Here is a 15,532-nt window from a genome sequence, read left to right on the forward strand (position 1 = left end):
ATACGTACACACACACACACACACACACACACACACACACACACACACAAAGGTGTCTTGTCTGCATACATGTATGTCGGAAGCCTTGAAGAGGCCAGAAGAGCATGTTGGATACCCTGGAACTGGAGTTACAGTTTTAAGCTACCATGTGAGTGCCAGGAATTGAACCCAGGTCCTCTGGAAGAGCAACCAGTGCTCTTAGCAGCTGAGCCATCTCTTCAGCCCCCAAATAGTCTTTAAATCATAAAGACCCTGGAGCTGCCCTGACAGCACTCCCCGCCATGCTCAGTTTCACTTTCTGACAGTTTAGCAGTTTGAAAACTACAAAACGAAAACTCACACAAATAAAAAACCATCTTTTAAAATTGTATACCATTTCGAGCAGCCATCATTCTACTTCATCCCACCTAAGCTACGAATTACCTTACTAGAGTTTCATATAGCTTAGGCTGGCCTCAAGTCTGCTGTAACCGAAAATGAGCAGATTCGCCCCTACTGGTCAGGGGCTGTAATTACAGGTGCACGCCATCACACCTGCTTTATGTGGTGCTGGGAATTGAATCCAGGACTTCCTACACACAAGGCAAGCACTCCACCAACCTAGCTACATTCCCAGTCCATGAATCATCCAATTGCCCACATATCAATGCTGTATATATTACTTTCCCATTAAGTTACTTAGCAGCCATTCCAATTATCAGAGCAACTGTCATTGTTAAAGTAACCCTTACCCTCTGTGTCATGGTATCCACACCATTCATCTGACCACACAGGCATTGCATCACGTTACATCATCTCAAGAGACAGGGTGAGCCCAGCACCGAGAGAACATTTGAGTAACTTACTACAGCAGTTATAACTGTTGCATTCTTGTCAATCTCTTACTGTACATAACCAATAAATTGAGCTTTATTATGTTAGGCAGCTTTCTAGTACTGTAATAAATATCTGGATATTTATTTTTTAAAAAAAAGGCAAAATTGTTCAGCCTAGTGACCTGAGACTTCCCACTAGACCTCATCTTTTTTTTTTTTTTTTAGTTTTTAAAATTTATTTTACATACCGACCACAGTTTTCTCTCTCTCCTTTCCTCCCACTCCTTCCCCTTCCTTCCTTCTACTGCCCCTTCCCAATCTACTCCTCTGTCTCCATTCAGAAAGGGGCAGGCCTCCCATGGGAGTTAACAAAGCATGGCACATCAAGTTGAGGTAGGACTGAGAACCTCACCCTGCATCAAGGTTGGCTGAGGCAAGCCTGCACGGGGATTGGGTTCACATAAGCCAGCTCAGGTGTTAGGGACAGTAGACCTCACTCTTAAAGACTGCCAACCTGGAGACACACAGCCTTACAGATACAAAGATGCAAACCACAGCAACAGGTATGTGTGTGTAGGAAGCATTTTTGAGTTAGAACGATCTGTGGCTTCAGGTACCCACTGGGGTCCTGGAACTTACTTCTCATGGATAGCAGAGTACCGTACCATTGTGTACAGAGGTATAACTAATGAGGATAACGTCACTAGTACTGCTTAAAAATTAAGGGCCCTGGGATGAGGTGACCACACTTCTGGTCCCAGCACTCAGAAGCAGACACACACAGATCTTGGTGGGTTCCAGGCCAGCCAGAACTACATAGTGAGACTCTGACAACAGTACAAAACACCAAAAGAACTGTTATTATTATTGTGATTGGACGTCATTAAGTTGCCATGAAGGCCCCCAACCCATGGGCTCAAGTAAGCCTTCTGCTCCAGTGTCCCAAGTAGCTGGGACTAACAAGTCCACACTATAGAGCTTAGTCTCACTGTATTTTTAAACACACACACATATATATTGAAACAGGTTCTCACTAGTAGCCCTGGCTGGCCTAGAACTCACTATGTAGATCAGGCTGGCCTCTAGCTCAGAGATCTGCTTCCTGAGAGCTGGGGTTAAAGGCATGCACCACCATGCCTGGCTTCACTATATTTTTTAAATAGATTGGACTCTACCAAGAAAACACTTTGTAGAATAGTCACTACATGGTAAAGCACTAAACTTTTCTGTTGACAAAGCACCATGACAAAGGCAACTTACAAAAGCAAGCATTTAATTGGGTGTATGTTTTCAGATGCCAGAGCAAAGGCATGGTGGCAGGGACAGCTGAGGGCTCACACCTTGGTCCACAAGCCTACCACATGAATCTTTTGCAGTTGCAAGCCTTTAAAAAAGATTGTATTATTTTTAGTGTTGTATGTGCATTTGAGTGCTTACAGAGGCCAGAAACGTTGGATCTCCTAGGCTGTAACTAGAAACAGTTGTAAACTGCTCAACGCAGATGCTGGGAACCCAACCTGGATCCTGTGCAGGAGCAGTTTGTGCTCTCAGCCTCTCTCCATCATCCTTCTCTAATCTTGTGAAGTACCTCAGTTTTGTTTTGTTTTGTTGAGACAGGATCTCTAGCCAAGCTGGCCTCAAGCCCCCTACATAGCTAAAGAGGACCTTAAACTCCGACCTTCCTGCCTCCACCGATTGTAGAGAACGCAGACGCGTGTCTGACTTATGTGGTGGTGCCAGTGATGGAACCCAGGTTTTCATGAATGCTAACCACACCAACTGTGTTCTATCACCAGCACTCTTTTACCTTAAAAACAGGAAGACAGCCCTATTGAGTGTTGCAGTTTACATAGGAAGTGTCTCTATGGATTCAAGTGTTTGAACATTTGGCTCCCAGCTAGTGGTGCTGTGTAAGGATGTTACAGAAACTCTAGGATGTTATGGAAACTTCCTTGCTGGAGGAAGTCTGACATTGGGGTCAAGCTGAGGGTTTGTTTTGACATGGAGTTCTCACTATGTAGTTCCCAAAGATGTACCTGCCTCTGCCTCTTGAGTACCAGAATTAAAGGCGTGGACCACCATGTCTGGCTGAGTTTTGAGGTTTCATAGGCCGACTCCAATTCTGTTCACCCTCTATTTCCTGACTGCCTTTCTCACCACCATGGACTTCATCACTTCTGGAACTGTGAGTCAAAGCAAACCCTTTCTCATCTACGTTGTGCTGTGACTGGGTACCTCCCTCATCACAGCAACAGAAAAGCAAGGAATAGATTGCAGACTTACTCACACACAATAAAATGTGTATGTGTCTAAGTTCAGATGTGTATTATACCTGCGGAACTACCACAACCTAGAATGTTCTTTCAGTTTTGATAAGCATTAGTACAGCATTGCAACAACCTGACCTTAGAGTCAGGCTCTCTCTCCAATTGCTCTCTTTCAGGTATCAAAACGTCTAAGGAGGGAGAACTGTGTTTGTCCATGATCACCAGGTCCTATGGCGAGACAGCCCATCACACTGGCAAGCATGTAAGGTTTGCTCACCTTCTAGAGACCAGGAAGCAGCAGGGCAGGAGGGGAAATGTCTCCTAAGGACATTTCCACAATGATCTAGGTCTCAGCGGTATCACATGCTGCAGATCAAGCCTAACAATGGGCCTTTAAGGATCCACAGTTCACCTAGTGCTCACCAATGAAGCATAAAGTTCCAGGTTGATTCCCAGATCCACATAAACTGGAGTGGTGGGGCATGCCTATAATTCTAGAACTTGGGAGGCAGAGGCAAGAGGGACAGAGTTAAAGGCCCTCCTTGGCTGCATAACATATCTGAGGTCAGCCTGAGCTACGTGAGCTGCTATGTCAAACTCCTCGTCCGTTTTTTTTTTTTCAAGTCATAAAAAGACTGCTTACCTCTCCACTCTCAGTATGGGTGACATTAACAGCGTCTTTTCTAAAGACAACATTGTATGGGAGGGTAAAGTAACTTTAAAGTAGATACATCTGACATCACCAGGCCACCCAGGTCGTCAAGATCACCATCAACCGTGATGAGTCCTGAGGACAATATAGTTTTTTGTCTGTGGTCATCCAAAGCAGTGTAACTTGAGCTGCATGTGTTTAGTGTGCACAAGGTCTTGATCCCAAAGAAATTAAAATGAAGATCAACTCCCAGGAAGTTTTTACAAAAAAAAAAAAAAAAAAAGGAGCCAACAACCACAAAAAATATCAGACACACTCCAAGAGCGAACATCTTACAAAATAGCTAACCAGTATTCACATGTCAAAACCACCAAAACAACGGTCACATCCTAGGACAGAAAGAGAGCAGTAGATAGAAGCCACAGAAACCCAAGTCAACAATGGACCAGTGAGACAGGGACATGTGCACTGCCTCATACAAGTGAGAGTGAGCACCAGAGTCACTCCGGCTAGGTGTGGTGCCAGTACCATGTCTATCTCAGCACTGGCAAGGCAGGCACAAGTGGATTGCTGTGAGCTTGAAGCTAAGCCTGCTCTACAAAGCTTTATCTTCTCTCTCATCTTTCTGTCTCTCTGTCTCTGTCTGTCTCTGAGCAATATCTTAATGGCTCCAAAAGGCTTTATCTCATTATTTGGGAAAAATTATTTCATCTCCTTTCTGTCTTCTGGTTTTCTATTTTAGATACACCACACATTCATAATTTAAAAATAACCATGTAAATATTCACATGGTTCTGTTTACTAAAAGAGTTCATTGATGGTAGACACAGTTCCACTCAGTTACTCACTGAAAAATCAGGGGAGACAGGAATATGGTTGTCACAGTGCTTGCTTTGGAGCACCAACTCTGGTCCCCAGTGTTTGCACACCCAGGCAGCACTGGGATGTAAAGGATTTAGGACTTGTTGACCCGTCTAACCAAATAGGGAGATCCAGGGTCAGTAAGAGACTATGTCTCAAAAGGGGGGGTGGAGGGAGGGGGGATTGGGCTAGATGGATAGCTCAGCAGTTACAAGAGCACTTGCTGCTCTCCCAGGGGAGTGGGGTTCAGTTCCTAGAATCCATGTTGGACAGCTCACAAAACCCGTAACTCCAGCTCCTAGGTATCTGATGTCCTCTTCAGGCCTCTGCAAACATAAACAAATACAGTATACCGCAGATTTTTTTTTAAAGTGGAGAGAGAAATTGAGGAAGATATCAAATGCTGGCCTCTATTTGCACATGTATACATGTTTATGTGCATACACATCCACATCCACACACAGTATTTTGAGACAGGATCTCCTGTAGTCCAAATCGGTCTTGAACTCACTATGTAAGCCGGGCTAGCCTTGAACTTGAAGTAGTCCTCATACCTCAGTCAGCCTCCAGGTGCTGGCATTACAGGTGTGCACTATTACAACCCAACATCTGACTTCAAAATTGTTATCTAGAAGCTGGGCGTGGTGGCGCACGCCTTTAATCCCAGCACTTGGGAGGCAGAGGCAGGTGAGTCTCTGTGAGTTCCAGGACAGCCAGAGCTGTTACACAGAGAAACTGTCTCAAACAAAACAATCAAAAGTTGTTATCCAGATATGAATTTTCTTGGCCAAAAATCTACAGACTTCTCAAGTCATCTCTAATCCATTTCAAAGATTTTAGAGAAAATGTAATTTAAGTCTAATCTCTGGGTTGCTTGACAGGACACATGACTAATGAATCCGTGATCAAGAGCACAAAGACAGAAAAGACATCCTTATTTTGTAGGCAACAAGGCAAGAGATACTGATCTGTCTTATGGACCACTTTGCTTTGTCCTGGGTCCTGGAAAAGAGCCCACTGTTCATAATCAGACTTGGGTTCTGCCACTAGGTGTAGGTGACCTTGTAGTCATGTTTCAACTAAAATCATGATGTCCCTTTTACTTCTTTCTGCTTTGTCCATGTCCATGACTTCTCATAAAATTTGACAGTATGTTCCTATGAGTGTGCCCCCTTGGAACCTCTGAAATCTCAGAGACTCATCAGTCTAACCTGTGTCTGCTAAACTGAGAGTATTGTCAGAGCAATGGAAACCCCACACAGCACCTACATACCTGGGTATGGCACAGACCTCAGCTGCTGGGCTTGGATTTGCAGTTGAGAGCACATAGGCAGCTGGAATCTTCACACCTACACCGCAGCCAGCACCCGAGACTCACTGCAAGGTGGGTAGGGCCACATTCCCCAGAAGTCACGGCTTAGTCATCGAAGCAGAAACCAGGAGATGAGTAAGTTTCTTTCTGTACCCACGAGGGAGCTGTCCTCCTAGGGTGAGGTCAAAGGGCAGTTCCTGCTTTACATTTCTGTGGGTGTTCCCTTAGAAAATTTAATCACTATATGGCTATCATAAATACAGCTACCTCTACAGTTTAAGGAGGATTCAATTAAACGAGTCCATGCCCTGCTGGAGCGCTAAGCTAATCTGTACAGGGTGAGACACAGGCCTGGCCACAGGAATTGTGTTCTACCCAACCTCCACTGTAGCTGTGCCAGCCCACGTGGGCCATGCACTATCCTCTGATGAGCTCGAACATCTCCCAGGACCATTGCATTGCCAACCGAGTGCTGCTGAGAGGTTCTGAGAGCTGACCAGTTGGATGGAATTTGAGCAAGAATTGGTTCGCAAAGATGACCAAGCCACACACAGCTTGAGAACCAGTGAGCAGACAAAAAGGCACCAGATAAACAAAGCTGATCTGCTATATTTGGAATTAGATCACGAATGGCAACAGAGGGTCCATTGACACCTCTTTAGAGAGCTCTGACAGAAACTCACTCTAAACATAAAGTTCTCTCTTCATGACTCTTTTGGGTAGCAAGCTGAGGGGACATCATAGGAGAGGCAGCCGGGAGGTGTTGACTATTACAGAGAACTGGAGTGCTGAGAGACTCAGTCAAGGTGCTTCCTGGCTTAGAAACTCATACAGCAGTCGCCCCTTATCCCAGTGTCCCGAGAAAGATTGCTCCTATGTATGCCTGCATGTAGACATGCAGTATGACCCTAATACCTACATGTATCATAACATGTGTTGACTTGTGGAACAGCTGAGCATTAAAGACTGGGTGCTAACAGTGCTCGGGCACAAAGGCTGGGAAGCAGTTAACAACTAAGTTAATGCGCACAGGGGCCTCCTAGTGGCAAGTTATTTAAACTCAGAAACAAAAGCTATAGACATTTTCCTGAGGAAGTCTTATGTTAGCAATGACAGCATGCATAAGCAGGTTTTCCTTCATCTTCCTTTGCTCTCCAGATAGGGTCTTGCTATGTGGCCAAGGCTGGCCTTCAACTCAATAGTTCCAAGTGCTGAGATTAGAACTACAACATCCAAAAATATTTTATGTGTGTGAGTGTTTTGCCTGACACTCATGGAGGCCAGAAGAGGGTGTGGGATGTCCTGGACTAGAGTTACAGACGGTTGTGAGCTGCCACTCTGGTGCTGAGAACCCAACTGCGATCGTCCAGAAGAGTAGCCAGCGCTCTTGACAGCTGAGCCATCTCTCCAGCCACCTTCTTCTCTGAACGAAAGAAAACGGGGCTCTTGGTGTGACTTACTATGGCCTCTGTAATGCAGACTATACCACCTCACAGAAAGATGCCTTCATCCCCAAAGCAGGGCCAGAAAGCCCCGTCATCACAGATCAACGCCACAGTCAGGAACACAGCTACAGGGAAGTTAAAGTGTTTATTGATGTGGTTAAGTTCTGTACATTCTCCACAGATCATACTAAGGAGTTTGTAGATGACGTTTCAATCTGTGCATAGTGGGAAGAGGTATGGCTAGGGCCAAGGGGGACGAAGGAAAGGGGAGAAAATCACAGAAAAATACAAAACAACACAAACAAAATCTCAAAACAAAATAAAACAAACAAAAAAACCCACAACAGGTTACCAGAACCTTCAGATTAAAACAAAACAAACAACAAAACTCCAAAGGTTATGAGCATCAACTTCTGCTACACCAGCATTACAGAGTCATGTGAAGGAAACAAAACTTGTCTAAGATTTCCACAGTGTCTACAGATCCAGTTTCATGTACACACCAGAACATCCTCCTTTCACACAGAGAAGCCTCCCGTGAATTCTCCTGGGTGGAAGCAGAGTGAGGTACAAGGAGGGCAGAGGGCCAGTGCATTGGAGGGAGATGTCCGAAGAGGCGGCGGCTGCACGTGAGGACACCCTTGGTAAAGGAAAGTGGACAGTAAACAGCTACAGCAAGCCACAGTGGAAGAACGGCACACACTAACTGCAGGCTAGTTGCTGTGGAAGAACTGGATTTGAAGGAGAGCACAGTGTATCTCTGCATGCACTGGGCTCGCTCCGGTGCCTCAGACCCGCTTGGTGACAGCTGGTACAGAAGCACTCAGATACCCAGCACTGGAAACATCAGGCTTCCAAAGAAACATATAGTTTCTTTAAAATAGTTCAGTAACTGTATCACAATGCACTTCAGTTCCACTTAAGTTTCTCAGCAACCTGAAAAAGGGAATACTGCCTTTTTACATTAAAAACAAATAATAAACCAGCACAGCAAATGAGCCTGAAGAACTGACTTACGTAATGGGAATAGCCTGTGTATATAGTCTATCATCAAAAAATCAACATTTTTCATTTATATATAGCATGTGTGAGACAATACAATAGAAGTGGCATTTCTAATTTTAAAAAAGAAAACTACATCCATCAGATATCTGCAATAGATCATTTTTTTCATTTCACTTAAGGTTTATATATCATATATTGTTATATTAACATTTTTTACCCATTTAAAAGAATGGAAATTGCAATCCTACAGTAGTACTTTATAGTCTTAACAATCCAGGAGAGCAGGATGTGTAACGGGAGGCTTTCTGGCCCCACTGGTGGTCAGCAGTCAGGCACAAATGCTGACCCTCTTTAGTCCACCTGCACCAGCCTCCAGCCAGGGTGTCACAAGTGTCCTTGTCCTAAATCTGCATCTGCTCCAGGTACTTGTAGGTTGGGTTCTCATAACCATGGTTCTGCATCTTGTTTAGGTGACGCTCTTCTGGGGTGAGCATTGGGTCAACCTGTAGGACAAAGAGACCAGGTCACTGTGGTATACTGGAGAGGGAGGCCTGCAGAGCATCGGGACATTGGCTATTTACTATTCAATCTCGTGGGACTCAAAGCAGCCCAGCATCTTTTTACTGGACAGACCACACAAGAGATGGTATCAAGGACACAAGGCAGGGGAGAAAGAGAGAGGTAAGAGAGGTAATGCTTCTCTCGGAAAGCTTGCTCCAAGTGAGAGAAACAGTCCCTCACAAATTTGGCAACCTCAGTTTGATCCCTGGGATCCACATGGAAGGAGAAGGACTCGGTCTAACTGTCCTCTGATTTCTATATGCACATCAAGTGACTCCCACAAAAAAAGAGTAATTTAAAATGACAGACCATTACAGAGGCTATCCCCATTCCATAAGCCACTTCTTTAGGCTCATTTGCTGTGCTCATTTTATTCATTGTTTTTAAACATAAAAAGGCAGTATTCCCATTTTCTGAGAAACTTTTAAGTGGAACTGAAGTGCACTGTGATACAGTTACTGAACTATTTTAAAGGGCCAGTTTCTTGGAAGTCACAGTGACAAGTGACCAACAGTTTTTGGGATAGTGGAGGTTCAGCTATGAAATAAGGAAAGGGGCCAGATGGTCTGTAGTCATTTCCAACTTTGGAACTCTCCAGCTGAAGCCAGGCTCCAGTACTAAGACTTGCATGTCTACAGTATTCGACAGTGCAGCATATTCCTTAGTGTATGTATATGACCTAGGAGAGAAATATTTCCCAGCATCCACTAAAAAATGAGCGGCAAACGATTCCAACTATGCACCAGCAGAGACAGAACAGAAACAGCTCGCATTTGTTTTTTGTTCCCATTCCCAACCATTATAAAAAAGAGAAAGGTCTGAGAGCATAATACAGCACGTGCCTAGCTTACTCAAGGCTCCTGGTTCAATCCCCAGCAACATAAACAAGTATGTATGCACATAGGTGTGTATACATACCTTTCTCTCTCTCTGAAAAAGACACAGCAGGGAAATAGAATATTCTTTTTACTTTCTGAAGCTGAACTTCTAATATTGACCCAATTAAATGATTAAAACCTAAATGGATGCCGAAAGTTGGTAACACCCCCTTGAAACAAGGGTAACGTAACTCAGCAATGGCTGATCTCCAAAATGTAACCTAATATTCCAATGTGTGATACTACCAATGATGGCAGTATGTCCAGCACAAGTAAGTCCAGATCTTTGAATTCAGGGTTAGTTCCAGCCCTAAGTCCTCACTGCCCGTTGACAGTGCAGAGCAGACCATTGTCAGCTTAGGCCAAGGTAGGAGCCGGCCCAGTCCTTACCTCCACGATCCCATGGCTGATGGTGCCATACTGCCTCTTCCTCAGCATCACCAGGCTGATCACGATGACTGTAGCAATGGCCACTGCAATGACTAGCAAGCCGATAAGGGCGCTGCTGCTCAGACTGAAGTCCTCCCGCAGAGGTCCCACAGATTCCTAAAACAACAAAGCCATGAGAAACAAGTCTCAGGGACCACCTGGAACCTGAGTCCTGAAACCCAAAGAGGACCATGTTCCTCTCAGCCTGTTTCTAAAACTCAGGGACCCTACTTTGTCCACCCTGTCAATCAGATCAGGGAGGATGCCCACTTTTCTAATTTCCGTGGAAATTTTCATTTTTTGGCATTCTTTTTTACTCAGAAATGTGGGAAGTTGGGACCAGAGTGCCTTATTATCTTATTACCAGGGATCTTTCATCTCTACACGAAGTAAGATGACCGAAAGGAAAAAGAGTGAACACCGCCTTTCTGTTCTATAGAAACACATACCGGCTCTTCCTCTAGGCCTCCAACTCTCTCGGCATTGAAAATCATTTCCTTAACATCCAGAGTCTCGTCAATGACCTGAAATGGTCACAATTATTAGCATCTGCTCAGAGCACGGGGGAGAAAGGAACACACACACGTCACTTCTTTCCTATCCCATATGCTACTGGAAGCGGTTTCTCTGGCCACACTGATCAATCTGCTCACCAAGCCTCCAAAAGGAGAGGTAAGTATGGGCAAGGTGCTATAAGGTGGCCAGTTCAGTCAGGTTTGGTTTTTTTTTTGGGGGGGGGGGAACAGGGTTTCTCTGTAGCTCTGTCTGTCTTAGAACTCACTTTCCAGACCAGGCTGGCCTTGAACTCACAGAGGACCGCCTGCCCCTGCCTCTGAATGCTGGGATTAAAGGCGTGCGTCACCAGGCCTGGCTCCAGTCAGGTTCTTTACCTGAACTTTCCATGAAGTAACTGTGGTGGAGACAAAGCTCAGGACAGACAACTAACAAACTACATTTAAATTCTGAACTGAGCCAGCAAGACAGATCATCAAGCAAAAGTACTTGCTACCAAACTTGACAATTTAAGTTTGGTCCCTAGAATCTATATGGAAGGATAAATGATTCCTAATCGCCCCCTGACCTCTGCATGCACACCATGGTACGCACATGACCATCCCCAAAAAGACAGAAAACACCAGAACGCAAGGAGGACTAAGAACAACACTGTTTAAGGAAAACAACAAAAAACTCAATTTTATTCAGTTTTCCACTTGATAAACTTTTACTTTCTTGAAAATAGCTTCTGATATGTTATTTGTATCTTTAGTTGCAGGCGAGTTTTTCTACCATAGAATAAGAGGTGAACCACACTCAAGAAAAAGCAGCTTCACTGGTCCCCTCATGTAAACGTGAAGTACAAAACCAACCTTTGGGAGCAGCTGCTTCCCTCTCTCGCACTATGTGGAAAACTGGAGCGTGCACATTTACCCAGAAGCACTAACAACCATGCCACTTGCTTCTGTGTACAAAAGCAAACAAATGCTCACCATGTTTTCATCCATTTTATTCTTACTGTTAATCACTTTCTCTTCTGCACCAATCAGGCCCGCCTCTTGTTCTGCCACTCCAGAGCCTGTGTATAAAAGGTTCACAGCTGAGTTTCTAGGCAGCTCACCTCAGGCAGTCTCTCAGAAGCAGCAAATTCCTGCCTGAGGCCAGAGAGCTTCTCACCAAACACTCCCCCACGACTCCGTATGTCACTGCATTGGCATGTTTGAGGATGCACTGTGCTTTGCAAGGATGAATGATACGAGCATTGCAAAGGACTGATGATGGGAGACAGGGTGCTTGCTGGTCTCCCACCTGAAGGGATGGAATGTAAGCCTTTGGAGAAGCTGAATCTGGGGGTGTTCCAGGATGGCCAACATGTTCCCACCCTTACATATGACTGTAATGAGCACTGGCTATCCAACAGCACAATTCTAGATCCTACTGTATAGACGAAGGACTGCTACCTGCATGTGTGCTTTGAGCGTAATACGTTTTTTCCACAAGAAATTGTTTCTGTTTCAAATATCAACCCTTGCCACCTTCCACCTTCAAGTCCTCCTATTTGCCCCTAAGACTCTAGGGTTCTCTAGGGAGACACTGTAGCACTTAAAATCAGTTTGTAATTATCTGTCTCCTCCTATGTCTCTCACTGGATGTTTTATCCCTCAGACTTAGACCTTACATATAGCTACATCCTAAATAGTAAGCCCAGGTGAGCAGGAAGAGAGTTCATCAACAGAGAGAATTCTAATCAAGGTGGAAAGAGCAAGAGCAACAACTGGCCTTTTTCCAAGGTCAGAAATGGCTTGAGCCAATGTCACGCATGTGTGGCACATAGAAGGACAACAGCCACATCCATAGCATGTCTGGACTCAGTACAGACATAGAGAGAAAAAAATCACTTTTATTTTTAGTTTCAAGCATATGCTCCTTAGCTATCACAAGTTTCTTATTAAGAACAACATATTTAGTTGGTATATATTTATGATTTGAACCTTTTATAAAGAGACTTGGTAACCAACCTGACATGCTAAGGAAACTGCCTGCCAGTGAGTAGGTTCCAATGTGAGTTTATATTCAACACTGCTGTCCAGAAGCTGCCAAAGGCAGGCAATGAGACCCAGCCATAGCGAAGGTTTTTATTTTACAACTAGACTTGTTTTCTTAACACAGACCAACAGGAGATTAATAATAACCATGCTGAGTTGCAGCCTAGTTAATTTATTAACTCATTACACTGTAGCCAAAATGATGCAATTTTTCTCTAAAGCATTCGCTTCAAAAGAAAAGCACAATTTAATACCAGTTTAAAACAGGGCTGCCTTTGGTGTCTCAAATGAAACAACATTGCCTGTCTACCATTCAAGAAAGAGGAATCTAGAAGGGTATTGACTTACTTAGTATGCATGCTCATAATCAAGACTATTAAATTCTAATTCTGAGCTCTTCCCACCTCAATACTCTCTTCACAGTTTCCAAAGTCCTAAGGGCAAGATTCTCAGAATACAGAGAGATACTGAACTAGCTCATCCAAGGGCTTGCCTTGGTTCAGGCTGTCCTAAGGCCTTTTCAGTGCTATAGCTTATGGTTCTTCAACACTGACTAAGCTTACTTTGGTTTCATAATACACACAAGTCACTTCAAGAGAGCAAAGTTAGTAGTTATATTGTCCCAACACATTTTTAAAGTAGGATAAAAAGCCAGTCAGGCTTAACAGTTAAGACAAAGGTTGAGAGGAGTAGTAGCAGAGTGACTTGTAAGAGGAGACACAATTGAATAATACTAGCATGCAAAGAATTTCACAAGAGTTAGAGCATACTATTTGATTCTAAGAATAAATTATGGCATATATGAGAACACTAGATTCTGAGAGCCAGGAAATCTCACTTGGTCCACCCATGACCAGACTACCAAAGCTAAGAGAGTAAGCTCATAAAATACACGGAGAACAGGCACTACTGCCAATGACTTAAGAGAGGGGACTGACTGTCCAACCACTAGCAACTCAGGCAGCAGAAACCACATGGGCTGTGAAGACAGTCGTGGGTCCAGAACTTGATCTTCGACTTCCTAAACTTGCCGATTTAGAAAGCAAGACCTCAGTGACTTTTTCTACTGCTTAATGTATAAAATTGAACAAAAAGTCCTGCCCAAGAGGGAGGTTTGGTGGGTAAACAAGATGATAATGCAGTTGGCACTGTCTTTGAAGACGGGGGGCCTCACTGCACCTGGAGTCCATCTGTTTCCACCTCTTTCAGCAGCAGCATCTTGTGTTTAGGGATACTGTAACTGGGGAAGTGAGACAAGTGGGGGATGGAAGGTAAAGACAGCTAGAGGGGAATGCAATTGGCAGTAATAACAGAGAAAGAGAGAGAGGGAAATTTACAGTCTACCTGACTGTAAAAGTTAAACATACTCTTATATAGACTAGGTATACACAACAATTGTGTTAAACTGACACACTTTTTTGACATTTACCCAGACAAAGACTCAGGAAAGCATCTGTTTCTCGGGCACCCAAAGCCAAGCGCGGGTGCTCACACGGTGACTAGACTCTATCTACACACTAGGACAGCCAGGGAGCTTGTTAGGAACATGGAGGCAGGGCTACTCTAGCTCCACTCAGCCATGGCTGCAGAAATGAGGCGGGGAAAGTCAGATGGTGGGATGAAACATAAAATGAACTTCCAACACACTGGGGAAGTGAGAAGGAATGGAGGTCTTAAGGGAATGTCTTTGACAAACCAACCTTTTTTCATTGGGTGGTACAACTCCGGTTGAGTGTCTAGCAGAAAGGAAAACAATAAAAAACAAAATAGCACAAAAGGAGATTAAGAAAGAAAATGGTTTCCTTCTAAGTTCCTCTCTACAAAGTGAACAAAAGGCATTTTTCCATAAAAACATCCCATAAACAAACTAACAGTAATCTAAATAGAAAATTGTTAGATGTATCTCTGACGAGAAAGAAAAGTGGGAAGTCAGGATCGGGCCTTTAATGAGAAATTTTGGAAGAGTCCCATATTATTTGGCTTACCCCCACAAACTATTATTATTTTTAGAAAACAGAAAAAAAAATGAAGTTAGTATTGACTGTGGTTTGCTGACAAAGAGATAAGGTACTATCAGGCTGAGCTTCGCCCACAATGCCCCAATCCCAAACAAAGCAAAGAGAAGGTGCACATGTGTGGCCGCCCCGCAGCCTCCTGGAGGTGTGGGATCTGTAGAGTGGGAATTAGGAAGGTGGCAACTTCAGCCACTAGTCTCCTGAGTACTTAGTACTGGGAAGTCAGGAGCATCTGAACCTCTGAGCTAACAAATTACTCTGAAGGCGGGGTTGGATGCACAGCTTTCCACTGGTTTGGAAGCTGCACTGGGCTACTATAGCTAATTAGTCATGTGCCTGTATCCCAGAAGCCATAGGAACTGAACTGTCAGTGTGGATTCAATTCCACTTAGAATCTAAGCTACATGACACCCTGGACAAGTACTTAATCCGCTCAAACCTTAGAATCTCCAAAGGGACACTCACAGTATCCACCTTCAAAGAGTGCTCTGAGGTTTGAATGAAAGACATCCAAGTCCAATGCTGGCACAAAATTAGGACTCCAAAGCCATGGGCCATTTTTATCATTACCACCCTCATCATCAGCAGTGGCAGGAAATAGAATCTGATTATACAAACTAGTCTTAGGGCACAAGTCTCAGCAGCTTGTTTATTTTTGGTACAGACTCATGATTTTCAGGGACACTTTTAGATCCTGAGAGCCAGCAGGAGAATAAAGGAAAACATGCTTGTGAATCAAAGGGTACAGCTTC

The 15,532-nt window shown here is 44.1% G+C and overlaps 1 protein-coding gene across 4 annotated transcripts in view; it reads right to left on the reverse strand.

Annotated features, from left to right (window-relative positions):
• Nucleotides 1–7,478: 7,478 nt before the first annotated feature.
• Aplp2 (amyloid beta precursor like protein 2) overlaps nt 7,479–15,532 on the reverse strand; it is a 64,145-nt gene continuing 56,091 nt past the window's right edge. For 2 of the 4 annotated variants that reach the window (XM_013123925.3, XM_005084443.4), the window contains 5 exons: nt 14,466–14,501; nt 11,713–11,798; nt 10,675–10,749; nt 10,187–10,342; nt 7,479–8,860 (listed from right to left, as the gene is read on the reverse strand). In XM_013123925.3, coding sequence (XP_012979379.1) covers nt 8,759–8,860; nt 10,187–10,342; nt 10,675–10,749; nt 11,713–11,798; nt 14,466–14,501 — 455 coding nt within the window. In that variant the 3' untranslated portion in view covers nt 7,479–8,758. The remainder of the gene's footprint in view (nt 8,861–10,186; nt 10,343–10,674; nt 10,750–11,712; nt 11,799–14,465; nt 14,502–15,532) is intronic. The other 2 variants (XM_005084444.4, XM_013123924.3) reach the window with 1 other exon arrangement.

Source organism: Mesocricetus auratus, unplaced genomic scaffold (genome assembly GCF_017639785.1).
Source record: "Mesocricetus auratus isolate SY011 unplaced genomic scaffold, BCM_Maur_2.0 Super-Scaffold_100022, whole genome shotgun sequence".
Taxonomy (NCBI): domain Eukaryota; kingdom Metazoa; phylum Chordata; class Mammalia; order Rodentia; family Cricetidae; genus Mesocricetus; species Mesocricetus auratus.